Here is a 22,200-nt window from a genome sequence, read left to right on the forward strand (position 1 = left end):
ATTCGCCCACTGCCACTTCTGGCAGTATTACACAGTGCTGCCAGGCTATTCGTAGACTGACAATAAGCCGTACCTTAAGACTGAAAAATGTGTGTTCTAACAGACAGACAAAAAGCGGGGGAGCAGGATGAGAAGTAAATATAAATCAAGAACCAGCTACGTGAATCAGTGAGACAATTTTTTAAAGTTATCGCTATATTCAGAAAGTTGCAGATACTCAAAAACAGTAGTCATCAGTCATCTGACAGAAAAGGTGGCAAACCACGACTTAAAATGAAGCACTGGATGAGCTACATGCTCACAAGGTGATTGCTGTTATACTGCACCCATTCCGATGTCTCTGGCTGTGACTTCTGGCCATTGGCCCTTCGGTGTCTTCCTCCCAGACTGAGCAGCCCTTTAATAACAAGTATTTTCTCCCATGAAGGCACCTGGTAAGTTAATAGGTCACTCAGTAGATACCATTTTTCAACCCTTGAGTAATTAATACAGATTTTCTTTATGTATATTTTCAACCTTTTCTCATGAAAAACGCCAATTTACTAAAAGCCCTTCAGAGCTGATCTTTCCTCCCCTTTCCTACTCGTTTACTCCTACTTCAAGAATTCAGAGCCAAGAGTGGTTTTTAACACTTTAGTTCTCCTATGATTCCTGTTGTTGGTTACAATAACACAAACACCAGATTTAAAGCAAAACTCTGCTAGCAATACAGTAGTCTGCAGATCTGCCTCCACAAGAAATAAATTTTAAAATTATTATCTACTGGGTATAACAAAACAAATTAGTTGGACTTCCTAAACTAACCAATGATAATTTTTGGTAAAGGTTATTGATGTCTAATCTAAAGTTATTTCTTCAGTGTTTTAGGCACTTCTGAAAAATTTATTCACATTTCTTTTTTTTTTTTTATACTAGCTTATAAAAAAGGAAAATCTTCCACGGATACCTACCTTCTGAAGATATTATTGTCACCTCTTTTAAACAGCAGCATGTATTGGTTGCCTTCACTGAAATATTGAAGCCCTTTCATGATCACAAAGGCTCAAAGAGATCACAGATAAAAACAATAATTCCATAAGACATAGATGAGCATATATGAAAAGGACACAAAGCCGAGAACAAAGTTATTAGAGCATAAATGTCCTCATTTATATTTAGAGTTTAATTACTCCCCACACAGTCCCCAAATAGTATCAGTAGCCTAAATTAACTAATGAACTTCCTACCCCAATCTTTCTTTAGTGAGAGATGTTTTGAAGAATTATTTCTACTTTCATTTTCCTTGATCAGAAAAGACATAAAGCTTACATTTGATAAATAAGATGTTTCTTTCAGAATACTTTCTTTTAGTCAATTAAAACTGACCCTGCCCTTGCATTCTTTGAGAATAAAGCCGATGAGTAAATGCATACCACTTAACAGCCCAGAGTTAAAGAATGGCTGAGGTTGGAAGTGACCTCTGGAGGTCTCTGGTCCAACACTTTGCTCAACCAGGGCCACCTAGAGCCAGTTGCTGAGGACCACGACCAGACAGCTTTTGAATATCTATCTGCAAGGATGGAGACTCAACAATCTCTCTGGGCAACCTATGCTAAGGCTCTGTCACTCTCCCGATAAGAAAGTGTTTCCTCATGTTCAGAGGGACACTCACATTTGCACCCATTCTTGTAGTCTGATCACAAAGCCGTGTTAAAAAGAGTTAAATTTGGATGAAGATCTAAGCAATTTATAGGTTAGGAAATCATTAACAAAGTTTTTTCAGTACACTTCTTAAAATTTTACATGGCTCGGGGTGGGGAGGGTGGGAGGTATCAATCAAAGTCAGTGTAGAAAGGCATCCAAAATCCTACAACTCCTCCATGCAGTCACACCATACACATGGAGGCACAGCCTCCTATAATCGGCTGTTGCCTTTTCTTGTAAATTTGAGTTTTTTTCCCCAGAGGTCATATTTCCTATGGCACAAGGGACGACATTTCAGGAGCTACAGTTCTCCTAGTACATCTCTCAGTATGTACTCATCACTTCATTTATTGCCATCCTTTCTCCTGCTAGCCCACTCACATCAAACTTTGAAAATCCCAGAACAGAAAGTGTATTTTTTTCTGACGTTATACCCTTCCTCCTTTCTCAAGCAGATCCACCAGTCGTGCTGACACTGCTGTATAGAAGACACCGAGTCATGAGGTTGGGAAAGGAATTGCAAGACTGTTCTGTGATGGCTTCTACAGCAATGGTCTAATGAAAAGATACTAAGAACCCTTCTCAGCAGTGAAGCTGCTGTGCCCTCACCAAGATGAGGTATATTCAGCATCTAATCAAGGCACAGATCACTGCAATACCTGGACTTGTTTAACAGGAGGAAACACAACTAGATGTCTTAAGGAGGTTCATTCCAGCCCCAAGATAAAAAGTTTCATTAAACAAACATCCCTTGTTTTATCAGGATGGGACACCAGAAAAAAAAAAACAACAACTGTATTTTAAAATTCTGGTTCTTGGCAAAAATCAGTATATCTAAGAACTTTATGAATCTGGTAATACAAACGGGATGGCATTAAATAACGTGCATGATCCTTACAATTTATACATAAGCTGGAAGCTCATCAACTGGAAGTGACATACAAAGAGCCAGGTTTACTGGCGGGTTCAGGTTCATACTTCAGGTTCTACCAGGCTTTGATTCTAGACCTAATACAAAGCTTTCTTTAACCTAAGGCCATTAACATAACTAGATACATACAGGAATGTTTCAAATACCAACCGACATTACCATAAAGCAATCTGAATATTCCTCCTATGAAGTAGATAGTTTTCAAAACCATGAAAAATTAATTCAAATTATGACATATTTTATGACTTTTGAAATTAAATCGTTCTGTCATAGTTACACAAAACCCAGTTAATTTTGCCTTTCTCTGTTTGTCACTACAGCAAACCACTGGGGGAAGAAGGTTACTTCTTGCTGCATTCTCAAAATCAAATCTACTTTTCCATCATGCAAACCAGAGGAAAAATGTCACAATTAAATGGTTCATAAGTATAACACTAAAATTACTATTTAAGTCAATATAATTGAACAGAAATTAAAATGTAGTTTTTAATTGCATATTACAACTTAGATGGTAGCACTTAGCAGAAAGCATTAACTCATTTATTTTTTAATTGTTAGCTGCTTCAAGGCAATTGTTTTAACTCAGAAAAAAGTGAGAAGCTCTTCAGTAAATGTGATTGTAGGACACTCAGGAATGCAGATCAAAGAAAACTACAGGTTGAATAGGTAATTAGGTTTGGCCTGTGATATACTAATGTAGAGACAAATTCCCAAAAAAAGGGAATGCATGCCTTTCATTTTCATTCTCTCTCAAAACATCACTGTATTTGGATTTTTAAATGCAGTTTGAAAAGTATTTCCATTTGACAGAGAACGTGAAATCGCAAATCTTCTAGAGTACGTAGGTCAATGAATTTGTCAGGAAAAGAATTCTGTAACTTTCATAAACTTCAATAAGGAAATACATAGAGTAGTAAGTCCTAAACAGACTGCAGGTGGCAACATTTTTCATAATTAAAACTCATACGTTAAAAATCTTTGGCCATGCTGTAAAATTCACTAGAGAAGAAGAGCCCAAAGGAACACAGATACATTAAAGCATGATTAGTCTTTATTCGTAAGGAGTGTTTTTCCTTGCAAAGTTATTATTTGTCTCATGAAATACTAAGCAGACTAAGTAAGTGTCAAATATTTAACAGCACTGTGCTGTTACATACGGAGCTGTACACTCTTGAATCCACACTTTCCGCGTTCATGTGTGTGTTTTAACAAAATAATGAATCCAGGCACACAATTTATCTCATGATTAAAAAGAGAACACCAGAAAAACTTGTCAGAATGATGTTCTCTAAAGAGGACTATGTAAAAAATCTGATGCGATACAACATATTAAATCTGCTACTTTTGTAAGTGAATGCATGCTGTAAATGCTTGTTTACTTTGCCAAAGTCTGAGGGCTGCAGCAAAACACAGAATTTCCTTTCACAGAACACTACTCAATTGCAAACAATGTGAAAATCTCCACCCCTCCACAATTTACATCTCAAGGACAGTCACCATATTTAAGAAACTCTGCCGTCTGGAAATTAGGGGAAGCGCCATCACCAATGTGACAAACACTAAGAGTGCTCTCCTCTTTTGCAGGTTTGGGTACCCTGAACCTTTTGCATGGTTCAGGGTAAAGAATTTGCATGCCAATTTATTGTGCACTTAAATTCAAACATGGACACAACTCCTACCCATGTAAATGGAACATACCTGCATGATCAAGAGAGTTGAACTGAGGGTTTGAGGACCAAAGTTGATCTTTTCAAAACTGCACCCTGCCTGTCAAAAACCGTACAGAAAATGGCTAATAACTAGATTGAGATTCTCTGGAAATTCCTAAGTGACAAAATGCTTATGTCAGTAGTATTAAGTCATTCCTTGGCAAGACACGTTTATATATTTAGCTTTACTAGGAAAACAAATGCCAAACATCTCTCACACTGTTCAGTTTATTTTTAGTTGCTGGAGTTTACCCTGGATGATAATCTTTGGGCAATTTTTTATAAATAAAAAACAAAAAACCCCACTATAGTGATGGCCTCAGAAACAAAAGGAAAGCAACAGCACTGTGCATTGTGAAAGAAGGGAAGATGCTAAATCTAACCTGATTTTAATTTGTTTGTCTGGAAAATGAGATCTAGAAACATCAATATTTACTTACTTTTATAAGCTAAATCTAGATTTATTTGAAGCTAACTTCATTCTCCCAATTTAAAGATAGCTAAACTCATACCAAGAATAGTAAGTAAGTAAGAAAGAAACTATTTTGCAACAGTCCGCACCTTCCACATTTATGTTGAAAAGCCAAAAAGAGCAGCAGTGAATGTCATTACAGAAAGTTGGTGCCATAAACTGCAAATTCTTCCTGAACCCTAAGTTGTGGATCCTGTGAAAATTCCATTTCAGGTATATTTATCATCCTTGCCTCTCATTTATTGGCAAAATACCGAGGATACACTGTTTCAGTGCTGGACTGCTCCCTCTCCCTTCCGTTGGATGGGTATGAGCAAGTGGGGCAAGGTGACAGTGATTAACAAGCCTTCACATTTTCCTCCAGCTTCTACCCCTTACACGTGCAACTACAGCCTCTTCCTTCTGCTCCTCTGCTCTTCCTTTCGTGGTTGAGCCAGGAGTGACTTTGTCTTGGGAGGTGACAGGGAGGGAGCACTGCCACGGAAAAATCAGGATTTCCACCACCACCTGACCCCAAATGGGCTAAATCGGAGTAGTCCCATCAGATACTTTTCTACACATCTATCTCCCAGGCTGAAAGGAAGAAAAAATCAGTGCAATGAAGACTAATATTTACAAAGGCACTGCATAGCTTCTTGCACAGTTATGTAGAATGGCTATCAGCTTCAGGACAGAAAAGACGCTCCCAATGAGAAGTGTCACATTTTCAATGGTTGACTGGGAAAGATCGAGTTTCTGTGTCTCCTCACAGGTGGGAGGCATTTCTCTTACATCACCTACCATGTCTTGCTGTGATAGACAACTATCATGTCAATCTCAGAAATGAAACAGGACTTGAGACCTGAGGTAAATTTAAGTCCAACCTGAGTTACAAAAGTTAATACAACAGAAGCCACATAGCCCTCTTTTGGACACAGACAGGTGTCTAAACAGAGGTCACAGTGCTGCCTCATGCAGAAACGGAGCTGCATTTTAAAAACCCTGTGTGTGTGTCCACACAGATTAACACTCTGCACAATTAACTTGAGTTCTTGGGTAGTTTTCAACTGACAGACTCAAAAAACTGAGGACTACATGCAGAAAACACACATGTATACACCTAGTCAGACTGAATTACGGCAGCAAGTCACATCAATCACTTCTTCTGGAATACAGATTCAATTGAAAATCGACTGACAGCTAGAATTTCACACCACAGCATCAACAGCACGGTGTTGAAACCAGTGTACTATTCTTCTTATCTGTACAAGACAAGAACCTATGCTTCTCTATTTAATTAGACAGAAAGTTTAAAAATGCAACCAGAATCAGGAAATATCAGGCAAACGTCAACTGCATTGCCTTAATTCAATACATATGCACGGCTGATTTTTTTTTAAACTAGTATGTAAGTGTTTATGTAACATATTGTTACTATCTTTAGGAAATGTCCTTAGGGAAATACATATTTTGGCTGTTTGCCTCCTTTGCAATCTAGACTGAATTTTGGTCGCGCTATGAAACACTGTTTCCAAAAAAACTTATTCTCTGCCTGTGATATCAAATAATTTCTCTTTATCATTTAGATGCTTTTTAATAGTCCCCTTAAAGGTTCATAGCATGACTTTCCTGCTTGCACAGATTACACCACCTCTCCACCCAAACTAGTTCTAGTCAGCCTGAGCATGTTACATTTGAGAGCAAAGCATTACTGAATTACATATGCTATAAACATACCATTACTCTCTATAAATACAATAATAAAGAAAGAAATAAAATTTTCTATGCTTTGTTCAGCTATCCAAACTAATAGATCGAAGAAAGAAAGGCAGGAAAGGAAACACAAATTCCACATTCTTACATAGCAGTGGTTCAGTTAGTGTTATTCACAGTCTTTATATATTCCTGACCTATTTTAGGCAAAATTCCATAACTCTTGGTTCAATGCTTATTACTTTTGGCATTTGTCCCAGTCATAACAACTATTTTCTCTGAATCCATCGCTAGGAGAATTTATTTTCTTAATGTTGTATTTACAAATACCATTTATTCTTTCTTGTATATTTGCCATAGCACTGAAAACACCAACTTGAGATACTAGCCAAAGAATATATCATCATCCTATAACTTTATTCTTCCTTAAGAAAAGCTAAGGATTAAAAACATTGCATGTTTAATACTGCAGATTAAATTAGATTTCTAACCCTAATTATTTGATATTCACAGTTCAAAAGCAGAGAGGTCTTATTCCTGATTTAAAGATATGGGTCATCCTCTCCAAGGAAAACTCAATAATTAAAAATATTTTTTTTAAAAATCACATTTATTCTCTCCTTAAAGCTATTAAAGTCCAAAGTAAAGTCCACAGAGGCTTAAATATTTAAAGACAGAAGGCTGAAAAGCAAGTTATTGTCTGCATTTAAGACAGATGATTCAAAAAGTACACGAATCTACTGTTTCTAAACAAAATTTTAAAAATTACCAATTGGCTACAAATATGCTAAATACACTAACTCGCTACAAATAGATTGCTCTAGTTCAACAATTGCATAAAGAAACAAAAAGATTAGCCATAAAACAAACAAAACCATTGCCAGTTAAATATGATACTTGAAAAATTCAGTTTTTCTAGCTTTTTTTTATTAATTAGGCTGACTGGCTTTGTGGCTAGCAAAAAGGAAGAAAAACAGGAATAGAATCAGTAATATGCATGTATCAGACAAAAAAATTAGACAAGCATCTTAGAATAGCCAAGGTGCCTGTCTACCATTTTGGTAAATGAAGTCCTGGTCCCTACTCCGCAAATAGAGTACGTCACAAAAGGATGCCTTCTCCACACTGTCCCAATGGTTATCGTCAATATTTTATTGGTATCATTCTGCTGCACAGAAGAAATACGTATACATTGTTCTGTACCTGTTCACTGACCTCAGACAGGAGCCAGAGTATATTATACAGGTAGACTGAAAAATATATTTAAAGAAGCATGTGTACAGGACAAAAGTAGCTTTTTTATTAGCATTAATAACTTTAATGTAAATATGATAACTGTAGGAGTCACCCATAGGGCATAAACCACTGACTTACTTTAAAATGCAAAACCCAGTATCCTACTTGGGCTGAGTCCACATTTGCAGTGACACAAAGCATAATAAACCACAGGAAAGCCTGGAGTCTTCTGACTTAATTTCAGTACCACTCTAATGCAGATCTTTGGGTGGGGTTTATTTTTTTTATTTATTTATTTTTTAAATGAAGTATCTTTTCAGTGACACTACATCGCCTAAGAGTTTGATAATGGAATACTGAGATTTTCACCTGAGGGTTACTAAATTCAATATGGCCCAGATCAATAGTGACTCAAAGTCATCATCATTTGATGAGAGTTTGGAGCTCAGGTTAAAATGTATTACAAGCTTAGACTAGCTCCTAGTGAATAGCTTCATAACTGACACTAACAGGTATGGATGCTGGCAGTTTCAATATAGAGCCTTACATAAAAGGGGCACACACGGTGATTTACTTTCTCGACCTACAGCAACCCCTCCGGGTCAGAGTGGAGGCACACGAGCAGGACATCACGAGGAACCTCCAACTGCTATTTGCTTACCTGTGCATGTCCTGGGAATAAAAGAGATTTAGAATACAGACACACTTTTCAGATACCATATTTGCTTCACTGCTTAGAAAATATAAAAACTAAGTTATTTCAAAACTAGATGACCTCAGGTAGCACACTAAAACAGAATAACCCTTCCCCTTGAAGACCAATTTATTAAAACATTTGATTTACACAGGACCCTAATCCTGCTAAAATACAAACTGCTTGCTCGAGGAATTAACATTTTTTAAAAGCCTGGAAACTATATTCAGGTAATCCATCATATGACGTCTGATTAGAACAAGCACCATGTTATTTGCTACTAAACAAAAAGCATACTCAGATTTCAAAGCAGCACAGATGTGGGAAGATTCGAGGCAGAAGAGAGCAGGTGGTAGGCTAGCTGGCAATTAAGAAATGTGCAAGATTGTAAGATGACTAAAATTTAATTGTCAAAACTATACTTTTTAGACTAACAAAATAATAATTTAGCATTTGTAAAGCATTTTGCTTTTTAATGTTATAAAGCAGAGAGGCCTCTTTTGTACATTTGAAGTTATTTTAAAATTGTTGTTCTTCAGCCAGCTTTCAAATCAAACCTTCATGACGCACTCAGTTATCAATACCCTATGATACACAGTGCTTTGGTGGCCCAGGCTGAGAAAAATAAAAACATGATTTGAGTTTGTGTTTTTGAAAAATAAAAACACAAAAGAGTTCAGTACAAGATGACAACAGCCTACAGTTCAACAATTGGAAAAAGTGGTAACTACTGTATTTCCAAAATCTACTAATAAGTTGTATAAAAACAATGCTTATGTATACTTTAGTTTCATGGTATTTTTAATAATCCTAATTTAAGGATAAAAAGTAAGGTGTAGCAAATGCAGGAAATCCACATTACCTAAGCTTCTCAAGCTCTGTGCACAAAAATAGTTTTTACTACTCCTGCTGCAGTAAAATCAAGCCAGGTGCTCCTGCAATATCAAAACACCCAAATGCCTAGAAGTGCCACAGGATAACATGAAAAAGACAAATAATGAGAAACATTATTTTCTATTCATACATCTGGTCCAGCTGGAAGGGCTCAGACACTGTCTTTCCCCATATTTATCTCGCCTTTTCAGAGCAAGCAAATATCAAAAGGTCAAAATTATTCACTCCTCATTGTGGTAGAACTTGGAACTCTATCTTCAGAAATGGACGGGTCAAGTAATGATATGGGAGGAGAGGAGATTCCAGTGGAAGAAGATGAGCAATCTGTAGACCAAAAGGAATTATAATCCTGGGCCCACTACAGACAACAATAACTTCCCATTGATTTCCCGAGGGTCAAGATTTTCATGCAACAACAACATTATTCACATAAACAATGAACTCTCATGAAAACAACGTGTGTTACAAATCATGTAAAATCAAACCACAACAACAAATATATGAGAGAAATCTCACTGGGAGGGAAATTACTTGGCAATGATTCATCAATAGAATGATTCCAGAAATGGTAAATACATATAATCTTTCATGAATATTTGCAGAAATGACAGAACAAGATCAGATGTAACAAAACATGTCCTCGAATAAGTTGTTTTTCTTCCTTGCAACCTAGAACGAAGCCCATGGTAACATCCCTCTAAATTTCCCTTAATTCCCAACAAGCATACATAGAACACTTTTTCCAGTCAATTTTTGGTGATTGAAGCTCGAGCTAAGTAAATTAAGCTACTTATCTCCTCTTAACAACCAGAAAGAAGATCTAACCTGGGACTAGAACATTCAATAACAAGACAAAAATAAATTTAGAAATAAACTTTTTCAGTACTTGGTTTGAAGAGCTTTGTTATCAGTATGAGAATGAGCTTTTAGTGATTCCACTCAGCTTCGTAGTTATATGCAGTTTTCATTAATAGTGTAAACAGTGCTAGACGAATACACAATTCAGTGCTGGGTAAGTATATGATTTCCTATATTGAAAAAAACCCTCAAGAGTCTCATTACTTCATTTCCATGAGGTCAGAGTCTGTTTACACTATTTTCAACAGAGGGAGTTTAAGAACAGAATAGATGGTCAAAGAAAGGTTTCATAAATGGTCTACATGCTGTAGTTAGGCATGCTCTAGGTAACATGTTCTAGTTAGGCATCTCTCCCTTCACGTGTTCCCAAATCTGAATTTAAACATTCTGGCTGCAAATTAAATTCAGTATTTCTTTCTCTTCAAATTTATGCAAGGTAGTAAGTAATGATAATTATCATTTTACCTAAACCAGCCTGTAATGGACTGGAAAAACAATGCATTTAGTTATTCCTCAACAGCTTCCCTATTCTGGTCTAAAACTAAATCTATTTAACCTTGATAATGATGTATCAGACCTATTGAAAAGACTGGCAAAAACTTATGTCCTTCTAGACTACCAAACCAAAGTGCTTGCTTTTTTTTCTTGTTTTAATTTGTTGGGGTTTTTTTTGTTGTTATTGTTAAGCGCAAGACACTGGTCTCTGAAAGCATCAATTTTAAACCCATCAAACCCTTAACAGAAACACAAATATCCTTTTTTCTTTACAAATACAGAATTCCAGTTGTCATCAATAATTAGTAATATTTATTTCATGAGAAGATTTGTCATTTCATTTTTCTGCAGTGCCAAAGCCACATTCTTGCTCTACAAATAAAATGTAAAGCTCTTATGAAAGCTTAATGAAACAACAGTGAGTCAGATACTTCTGAAAGCCATTATCTTCTTCATGTTGGCAAATCTACTTTACGGAGCTATTTAGTCTAACATAATGTTACTTCCTAGATTAATATCTGTGAGAAAAATACCCAGATTCCTGTTGCAGATGGAACAATTAAAAAAACAATCTTTATTTTTCTTTATACAGCTTTGCTGTATTTAATTCATAACCTCAGACTTCCAAATGGGAAGGAACTGTAGTAAACAGCTTAAAGGACTGCAGACCGTGAGCCATTAGACCAGCTTTCAAAACAAACCACAAGAAAACCCCAAAAAACCAACAACAAACCACCACCCCTCGTCTCCCCAAAAAAACCCCAACCAACAAACCAAACCAAACCAAAAAAACCTCGACAAACAAGAAAAGAGAGGAGCCTAAGCATGAAAATATGATAATGTAAATAAATAATTTTTAAAAAGACTGACTTCAACCCAACAATTGAACATAATCTAAATTTCTATGAAACTGGGCACTCTGCATGGTACAGCACTTCCAAAACACTAGTCCATGGATTACAGGCACCTCCTAAAGTACAAATGTCAAAGGTGCAATGCAGCTCATGAGCAATATGAAACTAATTGTAGTCATCTACACTCAGGAACATCAGGGACAGCAACTCCACTTTCTTCTTTCTGGACAGATGACATAGTAACATAGTATTTTATCAAGGTACTTTGATCTCTTCACAGGGATAACTGCTCTCAAGACTCGTTGACTGTACACGGTCCACATCCCTGAGCTATCATGAAAGAAAAGTAAAAAAAAACAACCCAGACAAGCAGAACTGAGAGGTGGATGTTACACACCACTTGCATGTCCATGCAAGAAGCAGAAGAGGGTGGTAGAAAAGGGATGCTGTTCCAGTTCACATCTATGATGTGTAGTTGAGGAAAATACATCTTTCTAAAACAGAAAGTGCATCAAATGACAGTTAGGAACAATTTACTTGTGGTACAACCATTTCCCCAGTGACCTTATTACAAATCATATGACACAGACATTCTCATATCGACATACAAATGGCTCCTATAAGCTGCTAGAACCCATAACATATGTTCTCCACTGCTTTGTACAGTTTATGAATCAGTTTCTCTCCACTACTGTATTAAATGTCGATGTTGCATTGTGGTAACATGTTAGCTGTCAAGGAAAGGAAGCACACCTCACAGTTTCCTTAGGTCAAACACTTTCCACAGACAGAATATCTGCAAATTGCCTGCTTGTCCCTAAAATGTTAACCCTATTTGTAACAGAATATAATTCAAAAAACAAATTCGTGAATAAAAGTGATGAGATGCAATACAGAACCTCTAGATGTAAGCATAGAAAACCAAGTTCCTTACCTTTTAATAACAGTTCTTTGACATGTTTTACTTTCTGAAAGGATGTACCTACAAAAACGTTGCACACAAAGGTGCAAAATTATAGATGGAATAGGCCTAGTCTTGTTAAATTCCTTCATTTTCATGGAAATCCAAAGACAGACTTAATTTCCACCAGAAGAAAAGGTGAATTTGGGGATCCAGACAGTCAAGCATGCAACCAACCCAAGCTACTATTAACAAACATACATCTTTCATCTTTTAATCATTTGCCTACAGAGCCTGGTAAGCAAAGCTGGTTCACAGAGATACAAAACAGGAATCCAACCCAGGGGCTCTTCTTGAGTTAAGGCAACGAAAGCAATGACTGTACATATGCTCTTAACTCCCAGGCAACTCATCTGTAGAATTAAGGACCCGAGTTCTTACTTTCTCTAAGTGCGTGAAAATACACTCCACTGTTTAAGGATTCAGAGCATTAATCCCTTACGCAGAAGTCACAAGCTAAGCATATTTTCAGAACAGATTTGTTACAGAAATATAGAAGTAAACATAACGCAGATGTACTAAATAATACAGAAAGATAAAAGTAATGTCAAGAGAAAGTTAGCAACTGGGAAGTCATGAAGCTTAGGAATCTAATGGTGGTAGATGATTAAACAGGTTATATAAATTTAAAAGTACTGCAGTAAAAATTTTAGGTTTGGCTAGAAATGGGAGGGAGTATTTTTAGAAACAACTACAGAGTAAGCAAATCTGCAACACAGAGGAATCAAAGAAATGACAGCAAGAAATTCTTTCACTACTTTGATGCTAAAGTCAATGTGTTGCTCTAACTCCACTCCAAACACACCGTTGTTCTCATTTCAGTCTTCCAGGCAAGGCAGATTTTCAAGTCAGGAGACCAATTTATAACATTTCTTCTGTCACCTGTGTATCCCAGGTGTAAGATGAAAACTGTATCTTTTCAAGCCAGTACATTTTATTAAAATTTGCCAGAAGATAATTACAGTAACTGCCACTAAGAACCCTTACCTCTAAGCAAAAACCTTAACAATAGGCCTAAGTTGAATTGTTAGGACTTTTCTGTAAGTCATATGAAATGCACAAAGTACATAAACAGTTCCATAATCAAAAGATACTACACCAGGATATTAAGAAGCAAAGGCTTCTTCTTTTTTTCCTTTGTCTTTTTTTTTTAATACAGAAGAATCTACTCTTGCAAGTAAAATGTTATTAACTACAATTAAGAGAAAGAACCAAGCCTCACATAACGTGACAGCATTATGTTCTACTAATTTCTACTGAACACGAATAGTATTTATATTAGAAACCACAGAAAGCTTTCATATATTTTAATCAGTGACATCCTATTATAACAACATTTCCAGTATCATTACATAAATTACACTGAACACCTCTATAATCTTTTCCATTATATCTCTGCCTGACAACTAATAATTCTCTAGACTTCAACAGTATATGAATACTGAGGTGGTATACACACATTATTCCATTTTCTTTAGAGACAAGAAAATGAATCAACATTTAAAATATATAACAACACGAAAGATTTCTGAACTTACCTTCTTTTTTTGTGTTCTGTTCCTGCCTCCCAACCAATCATCCATCTGTTCTTCAATCTCCTCAATTGAAGCTCCATGATCATATGATGGTATATACACACTTGACTCCAGAGCAGTGTATACAGGGAATTCTGATTTTGGTTTCTTGACTTTAGGCTTCTTTTCCTCTATACGAAAGTAAAAAAAGGAGAAGAAAAAGTAATGCTACTAATACTGCAGAGACATGTAATTCAGAAGCAGGCTTAGCTCCTCTTCAACTCTTAATGCTATAATAAAATAGGGGGCAAGGGGCTTCACTTTCTTTTTTAAAAAGATAATTTTGAGTTTTGCATAATAATGCAAACATAAATACCAATACGCACACTTGACCCCTCTCCTCTCCTAAAGGGCCAAATGAGGAGCCCCTCAAAAAAATACATTTAGCTCTTGTCACTGCTACATCACCTGGCAATTAAGATTAGTACAGGCAAAAGCACAGGGAGCTGTTAAAAGATTTTTAACATCCAGCTGGTTTCAAAGAAATTGGCAAAGGCAGAAAGGTGAGTTTTAGACAATTCTGTATTGCCTATGGGCAGCTGTGCTGAGTAAAAGCTTCTGAATCAATAGATAGCTTCTCTGTTCTGAGATTTCTACAAATAGCTCTGTACTAGCACTTACACATTCAGGAAAATTTGAATGTTGGACCTCATTTGTCAAACTGATCACTGTTTTCTGCTCTCTCTGTCCTTCAAATGGTGTTAAATGAGGGCTGCAAACTTAGGGGACAGGAAGGAGGGACAACAACCTAAACTCCAGCAACTGAAAACATATCTGCTATTTAAGATGATCTCAAAAGAAAGATTTAAGATTGAAAATTGCCATAACTTTAGGAGAGACAAGAGGATAAGAAAAAGAAGCTTAAACACTCTGAAAACAGCCAGAAACGTCAGGTATGCCAAATAGGACTCTTGGTTTTTCCTCTTTGTTTTAAAAATTCGCTGCATTCACAAGAACTGGATGCTCCGAAGGATGCTGCTAAACTGTGAGGGCTGGCTGCAGCCCAAAGAGAAAAGCTCGACTTTGTCTCCACCTTTCCACTCTCTACTGTTTGCTTAGGTGCTTCTCTCCTCCCTTTGTGCTTCGCACAGTCATGCAACCACTTAGCAAACTAATTCAATTCATTAATCTAGTAGAAAATTACCCCTTTACACTCCTATGAAAAGGAACAATCCAAACCGATTAAAGGTGGTGGGCAACCAAAAGGAGAACCACACTCCTCAGCAGCAGTGGGCCATTAGATCAGCTTAGCTGCCTTTGCAGCCATGTCCTAATACTTTTCTGAGCACGGAGGAGAAATAGCTCTTTTTCATTAAAAAGTTCTTTAAAAAAAAAATCCTAAAGAGGACAGACAGACTGTTCCCTACAGACTCTGATGCAGAATTCCTCTTCCTAACAGTATGTGTGCAGGAACAGAACAGTGAAAAGACTCCACAGACTTGAGTTAATAATAAAGAGAGAAAACTCTTTCATGCACCTTTCGGAAGTGCAAAAAGAACAAGAAACTTATACAGATGTTGCAAGTTAACAGGATTACTAATGATCTTTCAAAACTTTTACATGTAGCCTGTTCAGAGACCTCTTTTTAAAAAAATCTCTAACTTTGCTTGTAATTGTCAAATTACTCTCAATAAATGTAAGTAGAAACCTGTATTTTCATTATTTTAATCCTTCTATAGGTATGCATAGTAAATATAATTAAATTACATATCCCCTCCCCCCGCAAAAAAAACCCAAACCAAACCACTAAAGGAAAGTCCAAAGACGTTAATCACAGAACCACAGAATGGTGGGGGTTGGAAGGGACCTCGAAAGATCATCCAGTCCAACCCCCCCTGCCAGAGCAGGATCACCTAGACCAGGTCACACAGGAAAGCATCCAGGCAGGTTCTGAATGTCTCCAGAGACGGAGACTCCACAACCTCTCTGAGCAGCCTGGTCCAGTGCTCTGTCACCCTCACAGTGAAGTCTTCCCTCATGTTCACATGAAACCTCCTATGCTCCAGCTTGCACCCATTGCCCCTTGTCCTGTCATTTGACATCAGAGAGAAGAGCCTGGCTCCATTCTCCTGACACTCGCCCTCTACAAATTTATAAACATTAATGAGGTCACCCCTCAGTCTCCTCTGCTCCAAGCTAAAGAGACCCAGCTCCCTCAGCCACTCCTCAGAAGGGAGATGCTCCACTCCATCATCTTTGTGGCTCTGCGCTGGCCTCTTTCAAGCAATTCCCTGTCCTTCTTGAACTGAGGAGCCCAGAACTCAACACAATATTCCAAATGCGGCCTCACTAGGACAGAGTAGAGGGGGAGGAGAACCTCTCTCGACCTGTTAAGCAGCATTTCTCTCATTGTGCAGATGTTATTAAACACAATATTCCATATTCTTCAATTATTTTTTTTCTATTTCAAAAGGTAATTTTTATAACCAAATCACATACATAAACCATTACCTCATTTTTCCCCAAAGCTGTCATATGTAATAGCTTCTGGAGTCCGAGTTAAGATTTGCAAGGATAAGTAACACTGGCTTTGCCAGCTATTTACTGAAAACATATATACTGGCAAAAATACTCTTGAAAGTTAAATGACAATTTCCACTATCGTATTTCAATCCTGCAAAATAATCAAGCACGCTGTGCATGTTCACTTGGAATTATTTAACAGAGGAGTCACACTAAGACAGTTGGATTTTCCTGTGTCTTGCACCCCATCAGCTACTGTTTGCTAATTTTCACCCTCAAAATATCCAAATAGATAAAAGCCTGACCGCACCTAACTAACATTTAAAAATGAAGAGTGTAGCCTGGAAATAGGTCACATAGGCTCTTTCAGTAGTTTTAGAACTAATTCTGTAACAGTGTTTCCAGAGGGCACGGCACCCCACTAAAATGAGGTGTCAAAGACAGTGTCTAGGCTTTCTCCAGGCAGTTAAGTGAGAGAAGACCTAACATAGAGAAGGCACCCTGCTGTTTGCTGACTAGCAAAGGAAGGAGAAATCCCACCTAGAGAAGATGGCTGTACAAGCTCAAACAAGCACTCAACAAGAATTAAAAAACCTGTCTCTACTGTCTCCCATGCATATACAGAAAGATGAAGGAGTTCAGCATATTCCTTACATACCACAATGTCTGTCATATTGAATTAAAAAAATAAACAGAACTGAAGTCACAGCACCTTTGACATAGGGCTCCCAATAACTCACTGAGAATGGTTTCACCTCAGTATTTTCAAAAGCCACTTTTCAGAATAGGAAAGCACATAAAAGTGGTTTAACATCGTAAGGGATTTTAGATAGGGGAAGTTCAGAAGTTATATTCAGAGGTAACGACATACACTGTGAAGCCTCAACTTAAGGCAGCCAAGCGCTGTTCTTTCAGGTAAAGATGGAGAAAGCAAAACTGATCGCTGAAGCTATTTCACCCAAACAACAGAAGTCCATAACAGAGACCTAGGAAGAAAAACCTCTCTCTTTCCATGTTATCTTTTCATTATCAGCAATTCAGCTGGCAGCCCAAAAGACACTTCCAACTTGACTTGGTGCTTTCCCCCGAAAAGAATAAAGATTAGGTTTTCCAAATAGTAGATGCCTAGACAGATGAATCCTACATCTGCTGAGGTTTGACAGCCAGCCAGGAAGCCGGTGCTGCTGCCACCACCACAACCTAAGCAGGAGTGTGTTTGATGGTGCTGACAGTAGCCACAAATGCAGCTGTGATTCAGAACTCTGAAACACAAATGCCGCCTTAATACTTAGTGTCATCTTCTAATGGCACTGGGTTTAGACTATGTGGCCCTCCATTGTAACAGAATAGGTTTTTAAAATGCATTTTTCTCCTCCAGTCTCAAACACTGTTTTAATATTGATGCATATAAACCTAACTGAAATGCAGGAAAAGCATACAGAAACAAACTTAAGAGGTTCCTTCCAGTTTTGTGACAGACTACTTAGTCCACTGGAGACCAAATCAGACCAATATGCTCTATGCAGGCACCTATATCCAGCAGATCTTACCTATGTCCAGAGGTACTGGTGCACACAACTCAATGCAGTGGAGAGAAACAGTCTTGCTGAAACCAGAGCCCGACTTCAAGCTCAACACAGTAAATGAATAGCTTACTCCCACTATTAGTGTCTGGAAACATTATGTATTTTAATTGCAAAATTACAATGTAGTAACTTTTCTAGTTTATTAAATAGAATAAAAACCAGGCAACAGCAGAAAATAAATGGATAACTCAAGATCAAAAGCACTATGGAAATTGCTTGGTATCTACCACTTCAATGTAAAATGACTGATATTTTACATGAGTTATGACTTTCACAGAGTTTTAGTCCTCCTGTAGCAGAAGAAATTTTATCATTTGCTGAATTCATACTGCAAGGATACTAATTTTCTATGAGTAATTTCCATCTTTTGAACTACCAAGTTCTTTACCAGAAGACTAAATTTGACTGCGTATTTAGCAACTTAAGAGCTAGAGAAAAAGAGATATAATTTGTCTCCTATGTCTGAACAGCATATAAACACACCCATCAGTGGGATCCTGAGATCCTTAAGACTTTGACAGATAACACTTATCCAACTCTTTTACCTGTACAGTACTTTTATGTTTCTAAAGGCCTCCAAAACTATCCCAGTATGGGCTATATATTTTGCTAGTTTACGGAGCCATGATCAGTGTTTTGAAGTTTGATGAATTACTTGCACATAATCAGAAGCTTTGACCTTCCTTGTTAGTCCTTCCACCTTGTTACTACATTAATTTTATCAGTGACAGAATTAATAGCATCTGGCTAATGGTTATTTGCTTTAAGAAATATCAGTTGTCATTTTTAGAAGGTAAGGAATCAGCTACCATTTTTGGATCGGGTGCTGTATAATGAAACAGTGGTGCTTTTTTCTATAATAAATATCAGAGGTCCATATTTTTTAAAGTTTTCAGAAAAGTATATATTGATGTTATCTGCCAGTTGATGTAAATGTAAAGAATTCAAATAAATTTTCACCGAAAAAGAATGACTGCTTCATATTGTAAGAAACAAAACAAAAAGAAGGGCTGAACTTCTGCAAAGAGTCTGACACATCAAGCTAGAGCTCCTCTCTCTGCAAGGCTTCTAAGCTTTAAGAAAGAACAAGAAATCACAGAAAATACAGTCATAAAAAGACAGTGATGCCTTGAAAATCTCAGAAAGAAAAGGGACAGCCTGACTGGTGTCTCATGCGTTGATAAGCAAGAAATATGATCATACACAGAAGTAGACAGCAAGCATCTTTTTGGCAAGTCAGTAAGATACTGCATTGAGATGTCCTTTTCTTTCAGTATTGTTCAGTGTTACCTACATAACTATGAAAAACAACCAAAGCATTTACAGAACTAGAATTTGTTTAAAACATGACAGAGGAAAATTCATTTGCAGGTACCACAACACAATCAGATAGAATAGAATAGAATAGAATAGACACAAAAGTCTGGGGAAAAAAACTGTACTAAGGTTTCGACAGTCTATTGAAAAAAAAAATGGAGCAAACTATATTAAATATTAATGCTAATATGGGACAAACAGTCCTATCTTAAAAAAAAAAACAAACAACAAATTTCTATGCTCATAATGAAGCCAAGGGGATTATATGAATGCATCATGATTTGGAGACATATATACATCTACTGTGCTGAGACCTAAAAGCCAGTTTATTTTTGAGCAAACTGACTAAAAACACGACCAGTAATGAATGTATCCTCAACTACAAAAAACTTCTCAAGCTGTAGAGTTAGATGTCTTTCATGTTTTTCTCTGAGTATCCACCCTTCCCAAAACTTCCTATTCCCTCAAAATACCTCATCCTCATAATATGAAAGAGTTAGAAATAAACCTCCAATATTTGCAAACTAATTTGCCTTGTAACAAACGTGTAATGAAACACACATCTCTTTCAAATGAACCTCATGACACTGTACGTTAGCGGAATATTTTCCATAAAATCTGACCCAAGTTTTCTAGGGAGAGGCATCGTATAGCCTACTTGAAACAACTGGAAAAAGCACATGAGCTTGCACATTCAAAATCCTTCCAGCAGGCCTGCCCAAACAATCTGTGAAACGGGTAATACTTCGTTTGCCATAATTAGGCTTCAGAGGTAACAATTAAGTGATCAGAACATTCACACCCACGTCTACCAAAAAAAGCATAGATTATATGAATTAATTTTCTCTGAACCTGCCTGTCAGCAAATCATTACTGAGTGGGCATGTGAACACTGCAGTTTGGCAGGGATTAATACTAAACACAATTATCCAAGATATTTGTCAATTATTTGGAAGGAAGTGTAAAGTCACCTTCGGTATAGTGCTAGATTACATACATTTGGTCAAAATGGTTTACTGTGAAGAGGAAAGCACAGGAACAAGTAGGAACATGGCCTGGCCAGTAGTCTGGGACCAAGCAAATTAAAAGCATTTTTTAAAATTACGCACAGTTAAGGACCTAATGCCATGTCTGCCATTATGACGGCCTGTGCACAAGGAACCTTTGATGTAGAGCTCGCAGTTACGGTGGACAAGCAATCTGAAACGAGCTATCAGAGCAATGGGAACTAAGGTAATCTGTGACTATGTTAAACAGAACAGTAGTAACAGAAGAAACTTGATTTTATAATCAGAAGACGACAAACGTTAGAACACTATACACAAATCCAGAGTATTATACTCTTGGAAAACTAAACACAGTACAGAAAATCCACAGAAATACGGGCTAAAGAAATGCTTCATAAAAAGAAAACCTGCAGATAAACCAACTTTTTTTAAGCACAGAGAAATGCTGTCTGAAAAGGGAGAAATGACAAGCTCAACCAAACTTCATCAAATGTCTTAAAGGTTTTACTACGGCTCTGGATTCTTCATAGCACTTAGGTAAGACACATCTTACCATAAAGACCTACACAGAGATAAAAATACCACTACAGATACCATCATGAAGCCCCAGTACAGAAACAAGGCTAGTAATGCAGCCATAGGGCTAGTAACTTCGTATTTCAGTTAAAGCTTGAATGACGGGTATGAGAAAAAAAAACAACAAAAAAACAACTAGAAACAAAGTAGTTTCTTGTCACTCCAGATATCTTGTACATCAGGGCAAGAATTCTGGATTTACAATGCAAGTATGTTTGGTAACTTGGATGCCAGTGAAAAGCTCACCCACAATATCTAGCGGGTGCTATTTCTTTAAAAAGGCATATTTTAAAAATAAATTTAAGTCTTCATATTGAAGGTAAGGGAAAACAAACATAAGAAAGTAAGAGAACTACCAAGGCTAAGTATAAAGGAAGAAAAATACATTTTCTTGGGGTCATTTTCCCCCAAAACGGAGGTGTTTGACAGAAGTACTCCATGCAAGAAAAGGCCCAGTAGAACTGCTATTTGTCTTGATAACTACTCAAACGTTGCAACTTAAGTTTAAAAACTGGCAGAGTCATCTGTCCTGACAACGTATGCCTAAGTCTTCTCAGTTCAATGACTACTCCGTTAATACATGCTCTATTTTGCAGCCCATGACTATGAAGAACAGGGCTATCTATTGTGACAGAATAAATCCCTGATGTAGGGATCATAGCATGTGTGACATTACAGGAAACAGAGAAGCTAACAGAAAGTTTATTAATTAAGCACTTAATTTTAAAACAAATTTTGTGTTCTGGTATCTAAATGTGAAAAAGATATTGGAAAATCTAAGGCAAACCAAAACGTAATGGCAAACCATTCCTATTCTTGTACTTAAAACACCCAGTTATCTGTAATTCCACACAAAACCACATCTCCTAGAAACGTAAGATTTGTATTGTACGTTGCTATATTTTTGTAAGGTAAAATTGTAAAGATGTTATATTTTACCAAGGTAGTAGTGACAGTTTTGAATGGATTGAGAAGTGATAAGAAACTCTGCAAAAGTGTCAGAAAAATAAATCAAAATTGTGCATAACATTGACTTACCAAGAAATTACTTTTTCACACTCCTTACCAAATATAGCTCCCTAATGACATCTCAATACTGTCCTCTCTTTCCTACTTTGCAAATTATATTTTCCTTCTCCAGCACCCTTCTCTGGTTTTAGTTCCATTCTGCCTACAGAATACTGCACAATTTCAGCAG

At 37.0% G+C, this 22,200-nt stretch overlaps 1 protein-coding gene across 1 annotated transcript in view; it reads right to left on the reverse strand.

Moving 5' to 3' along the window:
* Window positions 1-22,200, reverse strand: part of DNAJC1 (DnaJ (Hsp40) homolog, subfamily C, member 1) — a gene marked incomplete at its 5' end in the record, with an annotated part of 67,385 nt that overhangs the window by 22,918 nt on the left and 22,267 nt on the right. Inside the window, one exon of the mRNA XM_010189267.1 lies at window positions 14,018-14,184. Coding sequence (XP_010187569.1) covers window positions 14,018-14,184 — 167 coding nt within the window. The remainder of the gene's footprint in view (window positions 1-14,017; window positions 14,185-22,200) is intronic.

Source organism: Mesitornis unicolor, unplaced genomic scaffold, assembly GCF_000695765.1.
Source record: "Mesitornis unicolor isolate BGI_N332 unplaced genomic scaffold, ASM69576v1 scaffold24837, whole genome shotgun sequence".
In the NCBI taxonomy this organism is placed as follows: Eukaryota; Metazoa; Chordata; class Aves; order Mesitornithiformes; family Mesitornithidae; genus Mesitornis; species Mesitornis unicolor.